At 39.6% G+C, this 19,483-nt stretch overlaps 2 protein-coding genes across 2 annotated transcripts in view; both read right to left on the reverse strand.

Moving 5' to 3' along the window:
- Positions 1-5,104: 5,104 nt before the first annotated feature.
- npffr2a (neuropeptide FF receptor 2a) lies at positions 5,105-7,549 on the reverse strand. The gene is made up of 3 exons (XM_084695316.1): positions 7,216-7,549; positions 6,572-6,671; positions 5,105-5,981 (listed from the first exon to the last, which is right to left on the reverse strand). Exons 1-3 carry the CDS (start codon positions 7,541-7,543, stop codon positions 5,105-5,107), a joined length of 1,305 nt encoding a protein of 434 aa, XP_084551442.1. The 5' UTR covers positions 7,544-7,549.
- A 3,715-nt stretch (positions 7,550-11,264) lies between these two features.
- Positions 11,265-19,483, reverse strand: part of slc4a4a (solute carrier family 4 member 4a) — a 34,412-nt gene continuing 26,193 nt past the window's right edge. The window contains exons 17-24 of the mRNA XM_084695173.1: positions 18,659-18,820; positions 18,071-18,249; positions 17,180-17,252; positions 16,862-16,930; positions 16,044-16,217; positions 15,196-15,360; positions 14,251-14,327; positions 11,265-13,527 (exon numbers count right to left, since the gene is read on the reverse strand). Coding sequence (XP_084551299.1) covers positions 13,422-13,527; positions 14,251-14,327; positions 15,196-15,360; positions 16,044-16,217; positions 16,862-16,930; positions 17,180-17,252; positions 18,071-18,249; positions 18,659-18,820 — 1,005 coding nt within the window. The 3' untranslated portion in view covers positions 11,265-13,421. The remainder of the gene's footprint in view (positions 13,528-14,250; positions 14,328-15,195; positions 15,361-16,043; positions 16,218-16,861; positions 16,931-17,179; positions 17,253-18,070; positions 18,250-18,658; positions 18,821-19,483) is intronic.

Below are 19,483 nucleotides of genomic sequence, written 5' to 3' on the forward strand. Positions count from 1 at the left end.
GATGTCAGTGCATGGATTATACTTGTATAATCCATACAATGTATAGATATTTAACTTCGTATACATTTGAACAAATATGTTTCTTATTTGGAGGACTGTTTATACATAAAATCGTTATCCATTTTAATAATAAATACTATAATACTATAATGCAAAAATGATAAAGTATGAATACTTTGCAGATCGCTATAATGACATTATTACAACATAACATTTTATTTAAAAAATGGGGCGTCCCGGTGGCTCACGAGGGCAGAGCGTGTATGACATAGGCCTTATTGAAGCGGCATGGGTGCAGATCTGGCCTGGGCCCCTTGCTGTATGTCTGGCCCTCTCACTCACCTGTCTTTCCGATCACACTTAACTATCATGCTAATAAAGCATATATCTTCAACCAATTTGTTTACAAAAACTATTTCAAAAGTTATAAAAGCCATAAAATGCCTCACTGATGAAAATCTGAGGAGATGTACTTCACATCAGCAACTTTGTGAGTACAAGGCCATGATTTATGGCTAAAACTATGTTACTGTTTTTATATGTTCACGACATCATAACTCAACTATGTCCCAATAATAAAATGTAGAGATTGTCTGGAACACATATCTCAAAGTGTGATCCAAACTATTATAAACACACAAAGTTAGACTGAAAGTCCATAAAGGTGGAACATATTTTACTGTATCTTCAACTTTGTCTGAAGAAAGCTTTGAGAAAGAGCTGAGATGGGAGCTATTTATTCTAAAATTATTTTGTCACAACCACGATGCATTTGACTGCAATAGCAATGAAACTGTGTATTATGTATCAGCAGAGTTCATTGTGCAACCACCGTACTAACTATACTTGTATATAGGATTGAGAGCATTCTATTTATTGAGAGTAAATGGTTCTTCTCACTTCTATGTTCAGTGAGGTGTACATAGTACTGTATACTAAATTAAAAGAAATAACCGGTAGGTCCATGTCATTTAAAGGGCCAATGCTTCCATGATAAAGGAATTGGGACTTGAAGAGTACACAGTGGTTGGTCTGGAAAGAGAAATGTGCAAACAAGTTGTACATGATATGCTTTTAAAATGTTTCAGTTGAGAAAGCTGTTTCTCACAGCTGTTTTGAGAAGGCCTTAAACATGGTTGTATTCATCACAGCCAACTGTAGAGTAGATCAATTGTTTAGTTGATCAATTGTTTTCACATGTTTAACAAGACGAGAGGATTGGTATTTTGCACAAGCAAGGCAAAAATAGATTTTAGACATTTTTAGTGGTAAATTGTGTTTAACCATTTTGAAACACAAAATGCTATTTTATTTTTTTTTGTAACTATTTCATTTGGTTTACTCCCTGCCTATATGACACTGCTGCTAATGTTATGCAAAGCTTTTAATGATCAAGAAGATACTAGTATTTTAGATGTTATATTGACAATCCCTGAATCTCAGACAGATGCATTCTGCATAGAGTATGATGAACTTTACGCATCCCCAGAGCTGCCCATGTATTTAAAGCCTTTAGGAGCTGATGCATAGAAGTTCTTCTCATCTCTAACTGCTTGTCTACTCTACTTGTTTTTGTAGAATGAAATAAAATGTACACTACTGATGCTGTTTGTTGTATGGGGAGCACATACTGTAGTAATAAAACAATATACTAATAATTTTGTCACTCTTCATCCATATCATGTTGGCTTGAATTAAGTTACACACACATTTGCTTAATATATTTATTGCTTCTAAATGTATCACATACAAGGGACAAGATACAGAAATCCAGTTCAGTCAGGAAACACATTTTGATGTAACTATTTATTGCATTGGAAATAGTTTAGACTTTGGCAGAGTGCTTCTGTCGAATAGGAAACTCATTACCCTTGATCAGACAGGGAGCAAATCAGGTAGGGAGCATGTGATAGAAATCCTTGGTAAACGTGAAGACAGGAGCTGGATATGGTGGACTGTGACAACATTTCGACCAATATACAGGTGCAAAGCAACATGTGCTTTTTGGAGGCACGAGTGTTAGTGAAGGCATGCAACTAGTATGTCGTCATAGTGAAACGCCTTAAAAACTTCAATTAACACACCTGCCGTTGATTGGTGAATTGGTGAATCTGTTGTGCGTCTGTGCTACAATGTCAGTATTGTAAATGTATACATTTCCCAAAGAAAGAGAAGCGTAGTTTTTTTTGTTTAGGTTGGCCGCCATGATAAGAATGAAGTGCGGCTTTCGTTTTCTTCAAGCAAGGCTAAAGTGTAGTTTGTCGAGGTGAAGCTTGAAGTGCAGCATCTTGAGGCCACGGCCGATGGTCCGTAGGAACGGAGAAGTGCGTGGTTGAGCGTGGAGGTTATTCCAACACTGGAGCACGGAAGGAGTAGCACACCATGGTGCGATTGGTAACCTGGGCCCGTGTCGTTATCTCGCTCATAAAGGTAAGATTCCGTTCACCAGTTCCGAAATACAAGGATCTACACTCGACGAGACAACTCTGACTCAACTAATTACCCGGCGTTTCTGCTATAATAAGAAAAATAGCCTTTCAATATAACAATTTGGCAGGCATTATTTATTAATGTAAAAGCAAATGTGCCATAGGCCTACCCTAAATATTTCAGTATCGTGTTTAAAAGTATGAAAGGCATAAAATATACAAACTAAATTCAGAGCACATCCTCTAGATTTAACATCACTGCTCCAACTCGTTCGTTGCCAGTGCCATGGACTGAATAGAGTATAAATTGTATTTTTGTAGAATGTTACACAACTAACATCAAACCAGGATGGTCTTAACCTGGCCCATATGACAGATCAAACAACAAATTAAATGCAATGGTGAGCCAAAAGGTCAGAACATGTTGACTGTAGTTAATACCAGCGATGGTAAATGTGTATTATGTAACCGTCCTCTTTATTATCATGCCAACTTGATGTCATCCACACGTTGGTGGTAAACTGGGGTAGTGATGTCGATAAGTCAGAGGCCATAAACTTCACCATGTTTTTCCCGATGTATCTGTGTCGGGCTGGATTATTGAGACCTGAAACAGCTTATCAGGTCGGTCAGGATCGAGGTTGCCGGTCATCCAAGCACTAACAGATGTATCCGTGGAGTCACGGCAGCACAGGGTTGTTGTACAGTCTATGGCTATGGCACTGACCTATATTGTAGTGATGCTGGAAGGGGACAGTCAGGGATACACTGGAGCAGAATTGATAATGAGAGGGGTGGGGGGTGGCGGTGGGGGGTCACTACCCCAGTAGTGTGGAGAGAGAGAGAGGATTCTGTGAGCAGCCATGCACAGACTTCACGCTACAGTTCACAGCACAGCTGACTGAGTGCACGACTGTCATTCAGCAAAGGGAGCTTATTTCGCATCCAACCACACAAGGAATAAACATGGATATTTTGATAACAGACAGGCCCTGGGCAGTTCTTTAAATCCAAATACCAATGTTGGGTTAATACAAGGTTTTCCTCTAAATACGTTGAATAATAACGTGGCTGTTTTTAGTCATATCTGCAAGAAAGTGTGGCAATGACCTTGTAAACATTTCACAAATTGTATGTAGTTTATGTAGGTTTAAAACTGAACAAGGTAGAACATTGGACATCATTTCCAAAAGCTTCTGGACAGGTGTTTCCTGTATTAATTGACAAAGTAAGCTGTCCCAGTTGTTCCTTGCTCAGTGTACTGAAAATGTCGCTCTTACAGTTATAGTGCTAAATCAGGTATATGACTGTTTCATGTCTGTATGAGAACTGTGTAAGTGTGTGACAAATGTATGTCAATATGAGGAGTGTGAAATCATTGTGTGCCTTGTAGTTTTAAAGACAACAATAATTTGAGACCAACATTTTATTTAATACTTCAAGATTATATTATTGTTCAAATGTAACTAACTGAAATATTATATTTCTTACAAAACATAAAATGTCCTTTCTTAAAGACAGTAGCCAACCAATGTAGATGACAGAAGAGTCAAGTATAGAAAGATGTGGCAGTAATTCTCAGCCTGTCCCTTCCCTCCAATCAGTCACCCAAAGCAGATTAGATTATACTTGCTGTTATTGCTGACGTCACAGGACATAGCTGAAGCCACATTGCTAATAGCTAGGATTCTCAGACGTTGTACAATGCAAGAAATACTTCTAGATGCCTTCTATTTATACTGTAGACAACTGGCATATATTGAACCAGGCATGAACCACCATGAATAACTCCATGAGATCCCAATCATCATTAGTGACATGATGTCCATGGTAGGACGAATGTTAATGTATTTACTTATTGAGACCTTTCCTTTTAAGGTTTACAGCATGCAATATCAAAGAAAGGCATAGTGGATTTATTAAATACACAAATCAATAGAACAGCAAGCTATTCATCAAAGAGTATGGCTCATTAAGTTCAGTGGCTTTCTGCATTGTTTAGCCCTCAATAAGATCTACTGTTGAGATTCCATGTCAGTGTGCCATAGGATAAAGAATGCCAGCAATTAATGGTCAATTATATGACCCTAGAGAACACCCTCATAATTAAGCATTTAGTGTTTGTTGCACGCTTCATTGTACTGGTTTATCAGGTAATCCACACTCATTTTCACTATTACTACTACTATTTCACTGTTCTTTGCCCTGACAATTGGCTGAAATTGAGATATGATGATCAGAATGTCAAATAGTTTTCATATGAGGCAGACTTCCCAAAATGGTTTTGATTTATTGTCTTTGTTGCTAACTCATTAATTCCCAAAGTTACTAGTACAATACAGTGCATACTTTTGCAGAAAGTAAAAAATGCTAAATGACTCACAAGGCTAGTAATCACATAACATAATGTTAAACATGTACTGAAAATGTACAATGTGCAAGAGGGCACCACTAAAACTGCACTGTATAGTCTCTATGAGAACTCAGTTGAATGAGATGTTTTGAGATAAAAAATCAACTTAAGAGCTCAATAGAATGTCATATGAACACATCCTCCGTTTCACAGTTACATAAGTCCGACTGAAGCATCTTGATGAAGTAAATGCAGTACAACCAGAATGAACTCATGAAATCACCATATGTTTGCGTCATGTTTGTGCATGACGTCAAAGGTTTTACACAACATTCCTCCCCAGAGGATGTTTAAAATCCTCTCCGCAAATAGAGAACACGGTCACACTATCACTGCTTTGAGAGACCCTTTTCAGATCATCCATGACTACATCTTGCTCAATGACCCGTCCATTGTCGTCCACAGTGTTGATGGACAAAGGCTTTGTTCTGGCCTGGGGGCTGGCAGGCAGCACAGAGTTTTCCAACACTCCGTGTGAGTAGGTCTGTTGGCCGTGCCCCTCGGCCGTGCCCAAGCTGAACTTGAAGACCGCCTGGAACCCCCGGCGGAAATTCTCATTGAAGAAACCGTAAATAATCGGGTTCACGCTACTGTTGAAGAAAGCCAGCCAGTGTGCAAAGGGGTAAATGTAAATGTTTATGACTCGGTGCTGGTGCTCGGTGAGTCTGGCATAGTCACTCAGCATCATCAGTGTCCACAAGGGGAGCCAGGACACGATGAACAGTAATGCTACGATCAAAAGCATCTTAATGACCCTCAGCTTTTTCTTTGACACCATATTGCGGTTATCGTGGCCAGGCTTGCCAACCGTGGGAACCGCAGTTTTGAACAGAGTAATGCCGATACGGGCGTACATAATCACAATGAGGGACAAAGGCGCCAGGTAGATGTTGGCAAACAGAACTGTGGTGTAAATCTTCCGCATTTCTTTGCTCGGCCAGTTTTCTCTGCACCAGTAAAAAGGGCGTGTTTGGTTGCCGTCTCCCAGTAGGATACGGACGGTTTGCTCCTTTGTCACTTGTAGCATGACCCCAGAGGGAGACATGATGGACACAGCTAGCACCCAGATGATCACGATGATCACTGTGGCTGTTGACAGAGCAAGTTTTTGCTTGAAAGGGTAAACGATGCATCGGAATCTGAAAAACAAAGAACAAAAACAGGTCTATTACAGTGGACAAGTGGTGTTTCGTTTTTCACTTCTACAGTATGAACAGCGTAGGGATTTACATTCATGATGTCATAAATTGATGTTGAATTTGAAAATACAAAGAGAAATACTATCTTCTAGACTAGCTGCTGCACTGTTACTTTATATGACCCACGGTTAGTCCTTGATATCATGGCAGTCTGAGATACTGAATTAGCAGTGTAGTCCTGCGTTAAAACAGTTTTCCAGAAGGCTGAATATTTTAACAGATGCGTTACTTGAAAACTGGCTCAAATGTGTACAACATTTGCAATGTGAGCTGATGTCCTAAAGGTCTTTGTGATCGTCTGTGATATGGCAGAAATGTTTTATAGTTTTGGGGGGGATTTTGACAGTGTTTGACTAAACCATCCCGTTGATAATTAATGATCTACCCATATCAACAATTCTTAGGTGCCTGTATCACAACCTAATAAGTAGTCAGCAGTAATTTTTTTGAGAATGTCCCAATAAAATGTTTAACCATAAAATGCAGGATGTGATCCAACACATTGCAACAACAACATATATTGGCATTACCTGTCCACAGCAATGGCAACCAGAGTGAAGACCGATGCGGAAACCGAGATTCCTTGAACCATGCCACTCATCTTGCACACCAAACTTCCAAACGGCCATCCTATCAAAGTTAACAGAAGCTTAAACATTGGAATACAAATTGTAATAGTTCTCCTATATTGGCCCCCATTTGGGCCAGTATAGGGGAACTGTACACATTCTTCACTGACCTCTCTGTAATGAGACGATCGAGCACTCTCCTGGAGAGTGTGAAGTGCCAACATATCACAATGCACACACATAGCATGAATGAATACTACATCAATGGAAACAGAAAATAATAATAAATACAATGTTTTACGATGAATGTAATAACTATATGTGCATTAAGAGTATATACATTACTAAGCATTTAAAAGCAAACTTGAAAATGCCACTGCAACTATTACCTGCCGAAAAGGGCCTATACCTGTCTGTCAGACAGTAGCGGCGAACATTTCGCAGTCAGTTCATCAAGAGGCAAGTTGCTGGCTAGGTAACCATGCCACTTTTGCATTCAATCGCCTTCAATATTGACAAACAAGCGCTAGTTTAGAGAGGGGCGTAGTGGTGATGAAACATGCATTGGGATACAATCAATCCAGGGTGACACATTTGTTACTCACCTGTAATGATGTTATCAAGAAGTGTGGTCGGCATACAGAAGATCCCAACTAGAAGGTCACTGACCGCCAGGTTGAGAATGAACAGGTTGGTGACAGTCCGCATGTTTTTGCTCCGCAGCACAAGAAAACATACAACTCCATTTCCAACCATGCACACCAGGAAGATTAGAAGGTAGGACACTATAAATATGGCTGCTATGGATGGCTGGTGAAGGTAAAATCCCACATAGGTTATGTTGCTCTTGACTATGAGGTGTTCCTTGAAGGTGTCTGTTAAGGTCCTGTTGTCATATACAAAAGTGATGTTTGTCTCAAGTCCGTCATTCATTTTACACCTGAAAACGGGAGAAAAGGTTTAGAGCTTGACGTTATTTTGATAGGAAAGGGGAATAGACATTTTGGGAATTAGCAAAAATGAATGGGGACTTATCAGTGTCATTTGCAGTAATTGTTTGGAGTAGGAGTTATAGTAACAGGAATTTTGGGATTTATGGGAAAACCTTCCACAAGAGCAATCAAGCTTAAACCCAAATTCTTCTATGACCGCAAAACACTTGAAAAATGCCTTTTTTTATATATTTTTTTTTTTACTAAACATAAACTAGATAGTAGACTATACACAATTTTCATATTTTTGTAGTTATACTAAATGTAGACAATTATGTTGATCTCAGTAATTAATCCAAATGTAACCAAACACATGGTCCTTGGGATAAATACCATGATGGTGTGGTCTTCATAGCCGTCATCAGTGTGAAGGATAACGTTTGTACGTGTGGTGTCGGAATGAAAGCATCATGGAATGGAAGCATGCAAATTGCATGCAGTGAATTTTCAATAGATCCTTGTACACTTTTCACGAGCCCCCAAATTACAAGGACAAAACTTAATGTTCAAGGAATGAAATGTGGATACTGCACTAACCCTAACTATGAAGGCAGGAATCTCTGCATGTCTGTCTTGATTATCTCTAGAACCGGTCATTATATGGAGCTGAAATTCGACAGGTGTATTGCTCAACACCCAATGATGTTTTGCATCAACTGGAAAGTTGTTTGGATGAGCGTTTCTCAACAAATGAATCGAAACGTGTTTGCTGCCATGTTGATCTGCGCTAAGCCCTGCAGCCATCGATTGAGCAAAACCTGGAAATGCATAACAAGTAAAACACTTGTATTTTGTAAATTGAAACAAAACTTTGGTGTCTCCAAGCTGGGAATGCTGCACTCTATTGGCAAGATACCTCAGGCATGACACTCGGACTTCAGTGGACCTCCTTTCCACGATCACACCAGATGTGTTGATTAGAGGTCTAGACCTTCCCCTTTAGGGGACATATACTGCATGCATTCACAGACCCAGAACATTCATTCTCAGAAGTGTTGAACCTATGTACTTGCATATTGTGCAATTGCTGCCACCATCCCCAGTTCTTCCATACCATCTTCTGGATCATTCCTACAGGACGTGTTTATGCCCTGCAGGGCAGTTGTGTGTGACGTCACAGACTATTTAGTTTTTTAGATGGATTTTTATCCCTTGAAAAGGTTTCCAGCCATAGTCTGCAGCATTTTGCATGACAAACTGCCAGATCCCTCTCAACTGTCCACCCTGATGTTTCTGAGTTTCAAGGAGTTTTCTTGTGGTCTTTGAGAGTTTGATTGGTTATTAATATGTTGGTCTCTGTGAAGCCTTTGGACTTTGCCTTTAAAAAGGGATAGACACTAAGTATGATTTTAATTTCCAGTCTATTGGTGGGATTTATTTACTACATTCCCTGCCATATTATAGTATGTACTTATCCAATGCTCGTTCAAGGCAGTGAGTTTCCCTTTAGAGTCTTGAAGAGTGTTTTGACTGGTTTGTTATAGCCATTTTTAACGTTCTGCTCTCATGGCCCACTTTTATACATTTTTTTTGTCTTTGCAAGTCAGGACGACGCAAAAAGAAAGGGTTTTGGAAATGATTGGTGGAAACTGGTGTTGCACTTCGAGATTAACATACACTCTCACTGAAGCACTTCGCATATTCATTAACAAATAGGTTATAAATATCACCTTTGCAAAGGGGACCTATTTCAACCGACACCACATTTTTCGATAACAGGTCATTGACTTCAGTCTCGAAAAAACTAAACACTGCAACGACATATAGTGGCATATAAACGATACGATCAATATCCTGTCAAACGATGGCGAGGTCATGAAGATGGACAGTCACAAAAGTTGACTTATTTTAAATATAGTAGAACAGGTTATATAATTCAATATTTTAAATAAAACAATACAAAGATTGTTTCTGCCCACTCAAATACACTTACCTTTGTTAAACGCAGGAGCGAAATGTCCATTAATTTATTAAATGAATCCTGTGAATAAGGCATGGAGAACCAAGTTTTCCTTCAAATTACAACAAAAAAGTGTCTTTAAACGGCCGTGAAATAGGCGAAGTGATAACCGGTATTGCCGTCTCATATGTGCGCCAGTGTCATTGTAATCCTGTAAGCGCCCTTCTCATGATGCCTCAACTAATGATACAACTCCGCGCAACCCAGACGAGGGGATTACGCTGTAGTGTCACGACCAGGGGTGGTGGATTAATCATGCTTGTTAGTAGCTATTGTTGGTTGATAAACATACATAACCTAATTTTCCATCACAGGAAAAGCAAATGTTAGCCTATAATTGTAATTATTAGTAATTATTAGTATATGGGTAGAGATGCAAATAGCATTTTGAAATGTTTATGTAGGCCTAATTTAAATTGGATTATTACAATTATAAATATGGACTTTCTAGGTTGTCTTCTAAATGTTATCGAAAGTCCAGAATGTTAAATTACACTCTTACGATTGAGCCGGTGCCATATCAGCAGTAGGGGGCACTGTCCGCTAAGGTAAGAGGTATTCACCATGTTAGAGTGGATTTCAATGAAAGCGATTTCCCCCAACGAAGGATGCTTTATTTGCCTTTGAAGTTGCTTTGGTATTGGTAAATATTTAACTCAGCTGTTTATCAATTGTACTAATGGCATATCCTGTTCAAGAACTTTCAATGGTGATATAATTGCTTTTATTGTAAGAATCAGTAATAGAAACTAGTCTCAAGTGTAGTAAAATTTCATGCCCCATCACATTAGTGCCAAGTACTTCCGAAAAGAACTTTGGTTAAATCAAATCTAATTAACTTGCTACAAAAGTTTTTTTCCACAGTTTTTAAGATGTGGAAATAGAGATAATAATAATTATCATGATTCCTAAAGAGCACATTGTCCCTGTAACCAACCAACTCTTTAGATCTCTACCTGGACATATAAACCTATATCGGATTAATGGTTAGTAAATTCTAAAGTCTTTGGTCAGAAAATATTGAGATTTGTTATTTCTTTCAACAGACACGTTTGTGTCTCTTGATGTAAAAAGTATGAACTAGTTATGTTTTACTTGGCAGTAAATTATATATCAAAGCTTGCACTGTTATCCAAAGCAACATACATCGTCAAACCTGGAATAATCTACCACTGAGCTACTGTCGCGGTTTGCCTTAATACTGTGTGTTTCTAATAACGTCTTTACCATTTCATTTTCATTCTCCTTTTTAACCCTATGAGTTCTCAAAACGAGTTTGCAGGTCAGGAATGCTACTGCTTCCATATTGGTTGTATTTCAAATGTATGGATATAATAATATCCATATTTTGCCAATCTTATTTTTAGCCTTTAAACTACAAATTCCTCAAACCCATACAATCATATTCAGGAGTTGCAGTACAACAGGTTCATGACATGATTCTTCTCATTTGCATTTTTGTAGATGCACATTACTGCATATGGCACAAGGGGGTGCCATTGTATTACCCAGAAACAGACTTCTGCTTGTCTTTGTCAATGAATAAGCAGTTTTTTGATCTACCTTATTGTTAGCAAAGTTTGTAATTGGCATTACATTATAGAAACTGTGATTGTTGAGATTGTGATTAGATTAGAAGTATTTAATATATATATATATATATATATATATATATATATATATATGATGTTACAAACAGCCTTGCAATGTATTGGTCTTCCCACGCAGCAACACAAAATATATCTGTTTCTTATTTTAAAGTAAATTCTTGATATAGCCTTAAATATTTGTATGAACAGCATTTCATTAAGGCCTTGCTAAGACAATTGTTACCTTTTCATACAACCCAATTTAACTGGTGTTCTACTACAAGTCTAAACAGAAGAGGGATGGACAAGATACAATGTACATTTGATTAATTCAGTTCATTTTTAATATACATTTCATTTGAAAAATAGAAAGTCTAAAATAAATCATTTCACAATTCCAATTGTATCAGTATTCAACACACTATAATTAAACTTTAGTTTATTGTACTTACATGTTATAGAAATAGTACAACATGCTTACTGTATATAACTGTATACAATGTATATTTCAACTAGGTATGTCCCAGACATAAGTTACACTTATATCCACACTCAATGGTTATAATACTGATTTTCAAACTGTATAAATTATTTTGTGCTGATCTATTGATATGAGACAGATACAACACTGTATGATAAGAAATAATATCTTGCATCTTGTGTTCCAATATTACTTTATATACAGGATATCCAAAGAAAGAAAAAGGTTAAATGGTCACGCAGAGACATAAAACATAGGGAGTTAATATGCTCTTCAGGATTGACATATGTTATTAAGTATGTTGCCACAGAAGCCATGTTGGCACTCGCCGAGCAATACTGACCATCAATAGTCAACCAAAATGGCAAACAAAATCTTTTTGTTTTTTGTATCCCATAACAGGGACATGCATGGCTCAACTCAGTGGCTGGCCAAAGTCTACGTGCAGACTGTATCTGGGGTCCAGGAATGGCTGAATCGGCACGCACGCTGGAATGAAAGGGCTGAAACACAGGTACCTGCACTTCTTCACTTCTTTGCATTGAAAGTTAGTTTCAATGCCAAGGAGAACCGCTGTGCTTTGTTCCAAATTCTGCATGTGGTGTGTCTCCTCAGTGCCAGTTAAATGGGAACTGTGAGATGCTCTGTAGGCTGAAGAAGCCCAGCTCTCCGGTTTCAAGGGTTGACATTCATTTAGTTTTGTTCCCTTGTAAGATTATTTGATTGCAATGATTGGATCCCTCTCTGTTAAGCCACTTCGGTAAATTAATTGTGTGCAGTGCAAGCAGTTGTTTGATATGTATCGTAGTTTGATCAAGTTTGGCTTAAGAAAACAGTTATCTGGAGGATTGTTCTACATGCTTAAAGACACAAAGCTGAACACAACGAGCAGGAAGTAAGAAAAATCAGGAATTAAGGAAAGGGGAGAAAAATACAACGGTGCAATTATTTTTCCAGATTACATGTACTGTGTCAAGTTAGTTGAACACATAATAAGAGAATGTGTTGATGTGAACACATTTTAAACAAACATGAGAACATTAACCATGAGTTACAATCACTGCAAGGAAAAATACAAAATAAGCAAAGACCAAATATTGTTTAAACATGAATTAAATTACAATAACTTGTTACTTTTTTCTATTTTTTTAAATCAAGTACAGTAATATATATTTCTTGAACCATTTGCCCTAAATGAACAAAATGGAGAGATCAACACATTAAAATGTCATGCTGCATCCAAAATCAACTCATGGCATTTGTTTTATATAATGCCTTGAACTTAAAACAAGAGGTAGAGCTACAAAGAAAAGTGAAATCAAAATATTCTCTCCTGCTACAATTTGAAATTGATTACAGTCAGTACAGATTCCTTTTACGTTGTACTTTTTACATATAAAAAGTCAAAGAACAATACAAAACAGATCAGGAAGGGACTCCCTGTGTGATCATAAAAAGCTGCAGCATATCTATCAATCAAGATGGTATAAGGATTGCATAGAACAGTAGTAAGGAAATCACCTCTCAGACACATTAATGCTCAAGTATGCAAGACACACCCCACCCATGGACACATTTTCGATAGAAAATTAAGTCATTTGATCTTTTTGATGGGTTCATTCCATTTGCGCCTGCATCCCATTTATTAACTTTGACTTGACGGTTTGGTTAGGTTTTGTGTCAAGGTGAGATACGTAATTAGAGGAAAGAAAACTTAAGTGTGAGTATTCTAGGTCTGTCGGCGTGTGTGTGAGAGGAGGGGCAAGGCTAGTGGGAGGCAGTGTGATGTCTAAAGGGACGTCTCTGACCCATGGCTCTTCCAGTAGTATCCGTTGTCATCTGGGTCGATGTCTATTCTAATCTGAGGCACAGATTTAAGTGGACTCATTTCAGGGCTGAAAAACAGGCACACAGAAAATACAATTCACAATAGTGACATTTATATTATGGGAGCCTTCCTATTAAACTGGATTCATCCTTATTCATTCACGTTGATATTTATATCATTCACATTGATATAAAACTATTTATATGTACTGAATCACTGCGATCACTTTGATCTTCGGTAATTGTCCTACATTTCTCTTACAAGTCAGAAAGAAAAAGCACTGTGGGTGAACTACAAATATAAGCCTGACAGCCATGCCTTCTATCTGCTATTAAGGGAATCTATGTTTGTGTGATTTACAGTAATATGCCATCTTGCTCTGAAATTGGCTCTGCACGCGTCAGCCAAATTGGACCTCATCCACAACCTGTGGCCACTGCGGATGGATGATTACAACCACAATGCTGGTGTTTTTGCTTTTTGGGTAACGTACGTTATGCTTGTCTGAGATTAAAACTGTAAATCTGATCTAAAGATTTAGTTAGACGTATGATCTAAAAAAGAATAAGGTACAAATATCAATTTCTGCCAAGTAAATAATGAGCCAACGTTATGAATTAATGTCTGATTTACATGACACGGGGGGGGGGGGGGTGACAGATCCCCCAGCAGGACTTCAGGTTGAAAGATGGCAGACGAGAAAGTAAGACTCCCCTTTCCCACAGACTATAGTGGCCTTTCCTGACACTCGTGCATGTTGCTAGCTTCATGGCTGGGAACAAGGTATCACCTTGACAAGCAGTTGTCCTGGTAGTAGCGAAGCTGCTCAGCACGAAGAGTGGTGTTGGCATGATGGGGACTTGTCTCCTGTGGGGAGGGAAAGGATGCCCGGGACTATTAGCTCACATGTGGTTAAGATACATTTCCTGTACAGTATCTAGACATGGTTACGGTGAGCTTTTTTTTTGGGGGGGGGGGGGAATCCTAACATAATTTCCCCCCTCACAGTAAATTGGAAGTTGGCATCGGAGCAGGAACTGAAATGAATCAATCTTTGTGTGCACGCAGTGGTTGGATCGCGTTTAAAAGCCTGTGTGAAAGCGTAGCCTCAGATCGTAGGCTGAAGAGAGAGATTATAACTCAAGGAACCATTTAAGTGGCGAAAGAACATGGAGTGGCATGAAAGAAAGGGAGCAAAGAGCAAATCAGAGAAAAAGAACGAGGACAACAATTAATGGAATGCACTTAAGCTGTGAGAAAGACTGGTAGTGACGGACACGTCCTCCGATAGAGAACCAACAAAAGAAAAGGCCTGAGGCTAAGTGGAAGCTGGAAAGCAAGAGCAGTGGTGAGGCAGTAGGGAGAAAAAAGGAAGTTCCTTTAATTCCTCCATTCTGAGAAAGCGCATCGGTCAGGACAGATCAGGTGTACTCACTGTCGGAGGCCTTATCGCCTAAGAAGGGCTCTTGCTCCAGTATGTCCATGGGGATTTTAATGCTGGGTACATTTTCATTGTAAGGGTAGTCGGACTGCGGGGGGAGACAGCAATGGAAGAAGATTTCCTGATCCTGAATTCTACAACATTTATGGGGAAGGCCATCCCAGGGTCTGTATATACAAGGACCCTCACACACAAATCTACACACGCCTTTTAATTAAATTGTTAATTAGGATTCCATAAAGAAAACAACCAATTGATTGACTTTCTTTGTCAACCATTCGAGAGAATTCTTACATCATCGATGTCACTGTCGATGCTCCCCCTCTTTTTCTTCTTCTTCCTTTTCTCATCCTCCTTCTTCTTCTTGTCCTTCTCTGGGATGATGTCATCCAGGAAGCTGAGCTCGTGCTGGGAGAACATGTAGTCCATGAACTTCCTCACAGCTACCAGCGCAAGGATCTAAAAAGTTGCAAAAAGCGAAATTTCAAAAGTCATTCATGAATACAGTCCACAGTGTAACAGCAGTGTCAGCCAGAAGATATACATACGTTCTATTTACATTTAGTCATTTAGCAGACGCTCTTAGCCAGAGCGACTTACAGTAAGTACAGGGACATTCTCCCCGAGGCAAGTAGGGTAAAGTGCCTTGCCCAAGGACACAACGTCATTTGGCACGGCCGGGAATCGAACCAACAACCTTCTGATTAATAGCCCGACCCACTCAGCCATCTGACTCCCAGATTTATAATACAGAATTCCTGTATTGTTAAGCCAGCATCTTGACTAACGTAAACCACACAGAACCAATAGATTGAATGTTTAACAAGGGCGTAGGTTTCATTAAACACAAAATACTTACAGTATTTACTAAGATATTTTGTTACAACCTGTGTAATCGATAGCTGTACATAATTTTTATTTTTAGATTCATCTATTAAATACTTTTGACTTGAATACAGATCTACCATATTTTGGTACAAGTTGAACTTGACAGATTTGTAATGGAGGAAAGGTTTGAGAAACAAAACCAGACCCCTTTGGATTTCTTTACACAACTGGAGACCACATAAAAAAAAAAAAAAAACTTTGTATCTTGGTCTTTCTTTGCTAGAAGAAGGCTCATGTAAAGACTCGGACCTTACCATGACTGGGAAGATGATGGCAGCCACTGTGGACTTGAGGATCCAGAGCAGAGCCAGACAGAGCACCTGGATGAAGGTGAAGAGGTGGACCTTCCTCAGGGGCACGTGGCGCAGGTACACCAGGTCAGGCTGGTGCTTCGCTGGCATGAGGAGCAGCTGAAGACGATCCATGAACTGCCGAGGAGGTAATGAAGGGTTCGTGGGACAGGTTATAACGTGCGGAAGAAGGCACTAGATGTTAACATCCATTTAGTTATTTAGCAGACGCTCTTATCCAGAGCGACTTGCAGTAAGTACAGGGACATTCCCCGAGGCAAGTAGGGTGAAGTGCCTTGCCCAAGGACACAACGTCATTTGGCACGGCCGGGAATCGAACTGGCAACCTCCAGATTACTAGCCCGATTTTCTAACCCGCCATGGAGTTCCACTTACCACTAGAACGCCCAACCTTCCCCATACCAAGTTTGTTACATTTGCCTGGATGTTAAATAACCTTCCCCGCTAAACTCTCATGAATTCCATAGTAACTATATACTTATTATGCTGTTCGTATCCGAATGAGCCATTAACAACCACCAAGCCGACACGTGGATTAGTACTGTTGGTGAAATGGCTGCAGTAACATTTGATGATCCAACTGTAAAACTAATTTCTTTCATGACTTGGACTTAAATAACCCTTAATTAAAGCTGACAGTCTGAACTGCAGCCTTAAAACTGCTATCCTTTGTGTATTCTGTATCCTTTCTTGAATAATGACTCATGATAACCAAGTCACCTACCACAGAAAGGCTTCTAACGGGAGAGGGCAGAAATTACCTGCACACCGTTGAGGGAAGCCACTCCCATGTAGAGGAAGACTCCATACAACACAGGCATGGGAATGAACTGATGGAACAAACAGCAAGGTTAGCACAGTTTACTGAATGGTCTACAGTCACTGAACTGTCAAGTTATAAAAAGAAGCATTGTGGACGAATAGTACCACAGTGTTCTGGGTTTTGAGCGATATTTTGAGAGTGAGGTTGCGTCATTTCTGCGTGAACAATTCACAATATAGACACATTTATAGACACAATCCCCAGAAATCAGATTCCCAAACAAAAGCACAGCAGAATGAGACACAAACATCCTCACCTTGAGTATAGGAGACATGAGGACAGACAGTCCAGTCAGAATGAAAACGCACACACCAGTTACTCGTTGCTCTCTATTGAAGATTAAAAAAAAAAAAACAATGACATAGATTTGTCATACAGAATAAAGTATATAAGTAATAGATAGACCTGGTAGACCTTTTGAATGCGTTTACATTAACAAACCACATGTCACGTCAATAAATCTACAGTGATTAATAGATTATACCGGATAATTACATTTAGCAAATATGCACAAGGTGCCGATTGAGAGACGTGCCCAAATGTTTCACAGTCTTGGAAAAACTCTTTGAACTCGGTTGACAATGTCTTCGAAGCAAGATACTCTCAACACTCAGATTCCTATAATAAAAGCTTGTGGCCAACACTGAAACATTTTGACGTTCGAGTGACTTTGTTAAAACTCTCCCAAAGTGATAAAACAACAGAAAACGGAACGTTCCTGGGGGACTGAACGCTCAACATGTTTGTTTGCTCAGCTTACAGCTGTAACACCAGCACCCTCCTAGGGCTAAGACTAACAAGCTAAACATTTGGCACAGACTCTCCACTGTGAAAAACGTCTGTGGTATTGTCAATATATCGCAGGCCTTTATTGATGGCTCTTAACATTTCATTGACAAGCAAGAGCTAGCATGTGCTAATCATGAAATAATTCACCTTAATACTTATTTGGATAACCAGAGAAATATTGCTATTTTGTGTTCAAGTGCTAATTACTTGCATCAATCATAATTATAGTTGTCATTGGTGTATGAAACGTAAATATGCTACTTAGCATGAGAGTAGTACGATGTGTTTATAAACTTGGTGTGCCGCACACACATTTTCTCACCAGACGGCGTTTATGCTTGAAATGTGGTGTGCCTACCTCACGCCCAGGAACTTGGGCTGCTCTCCCGGGGCAGAAGTCTCCGTCTCCATCTTCAAACTGTCGATGTGTGCGATGGAGATGACGGTAGCAGCCACGTACCATGGCAAGCCCATGAAGGAGCAGACCACCATGAGGACCGCCACCCAGAAAAGATCCAGGTGGTAACCTGCACCTTTCTGTCACCCCCCCCCCAAAAAAAGACAAAGCTATTGAGGAGATGTACGTAAAGGAAGATGTACAATATACACGTTCAAATAGTTCACAAGTGTCTCAAACGACGGAGTTCATCGAAATCAACTTGCTTCTAAGCCCAGTATTGTCTTTAATTTGAATCTCATGAATCTATCAGTTGAACAGTGTCATGCAGATAATGACTGTACCATCTTCATGTCATATGTATTTCCCCTCAATATGCTCGATCTGTCAGCAGGGACAACTGGGGGAAAAAAAACCCCACTTCTGGTCTGTCCAACTGGCCCCTCCCCTGAGCCCAGCACGTGTTTTCCTGTACCCGCGGGGATCTAATGGACCATGGTAATGCTTTCCGGAGTCAAATGGGCCGCCAACGTCAGCGGTCTTACCCACCTTCAGCTTGTGCTCCTTCCTGTTGACGATGACGGCGGTGATCTGCTGATCCATAAAAAGCAGGATGGTCACCAGCAAGGCAGGCAGCGCAGACGCGAGGTACACCCACCAGGGGTTACCTCCAAAGGGAGGCACCAACCAGCCCCTCTTGGAGCTCGTCGGCTGCAAATTGGGGGAGGGGGAGGGGGGGAATTGGAAGAGCAGGGTGGTTTGTCATCTCAGATGAAGCGTCACAGAATTGATGTCAAGACATACCCAACACACACATCCAGGATCAGATGATGCCATTTGTCAGGGACACTTAGTACTCACAAATCATTTCCCTGGCATCTTAATGAACATATGTTAGTGGGGGGAGGGGGGGGGGTGAAGAGGGACGTGCTCTGAGGAAGTCATCGTCATTAAAGACTCATGATCATGTCTGTAAATATTGAACCAGCTTTTTGTGTCATTTTGATATCCTTTGGATTCTCATTTTACAAGTCACATTTAATGAATGTGGTTATTGTCATGTGGTTTATGTTTTACCTTGTTTTTTTACAAACGTGTGCATATGTCTGTCTTTCAAAGACGTCACAATTGATCTCCTGCAATCAGCGACTGTACATTTGTACATCTCAGACCTCCACTTTCTACTGTTAGATGTACAGCATATCTTAAATGTCTCCCGTATTTATATGAAGGCAAGCTCCAAGTGACTTAAGCAAAAATGTCAAATAAAACTTTCGCTCTAGTGCACCTGGCCTCAAGTTAAATTTCACTGCCTTTTATAATTGTATGTTTGGGTATCTGTTTCATCGATATTATGTATTGATTATTTTACCA

Source organism: Hypomesus nipponensis, chromosome 28, assembly GCF_054491055.1.
Source record: "Hypomesus nipponensis isolate SF chromosome 28, ASM5449105v1, whole genome shotgun sequence".
In the NCBI taxonomy this organism is placed as follows: domain Eukaryota; kingdom Metazoa; phylum Chordata; class Actinopteri; order Osmeriformes; family Osmeridae; genus Hypomesus; species Hypomesus nipponensis.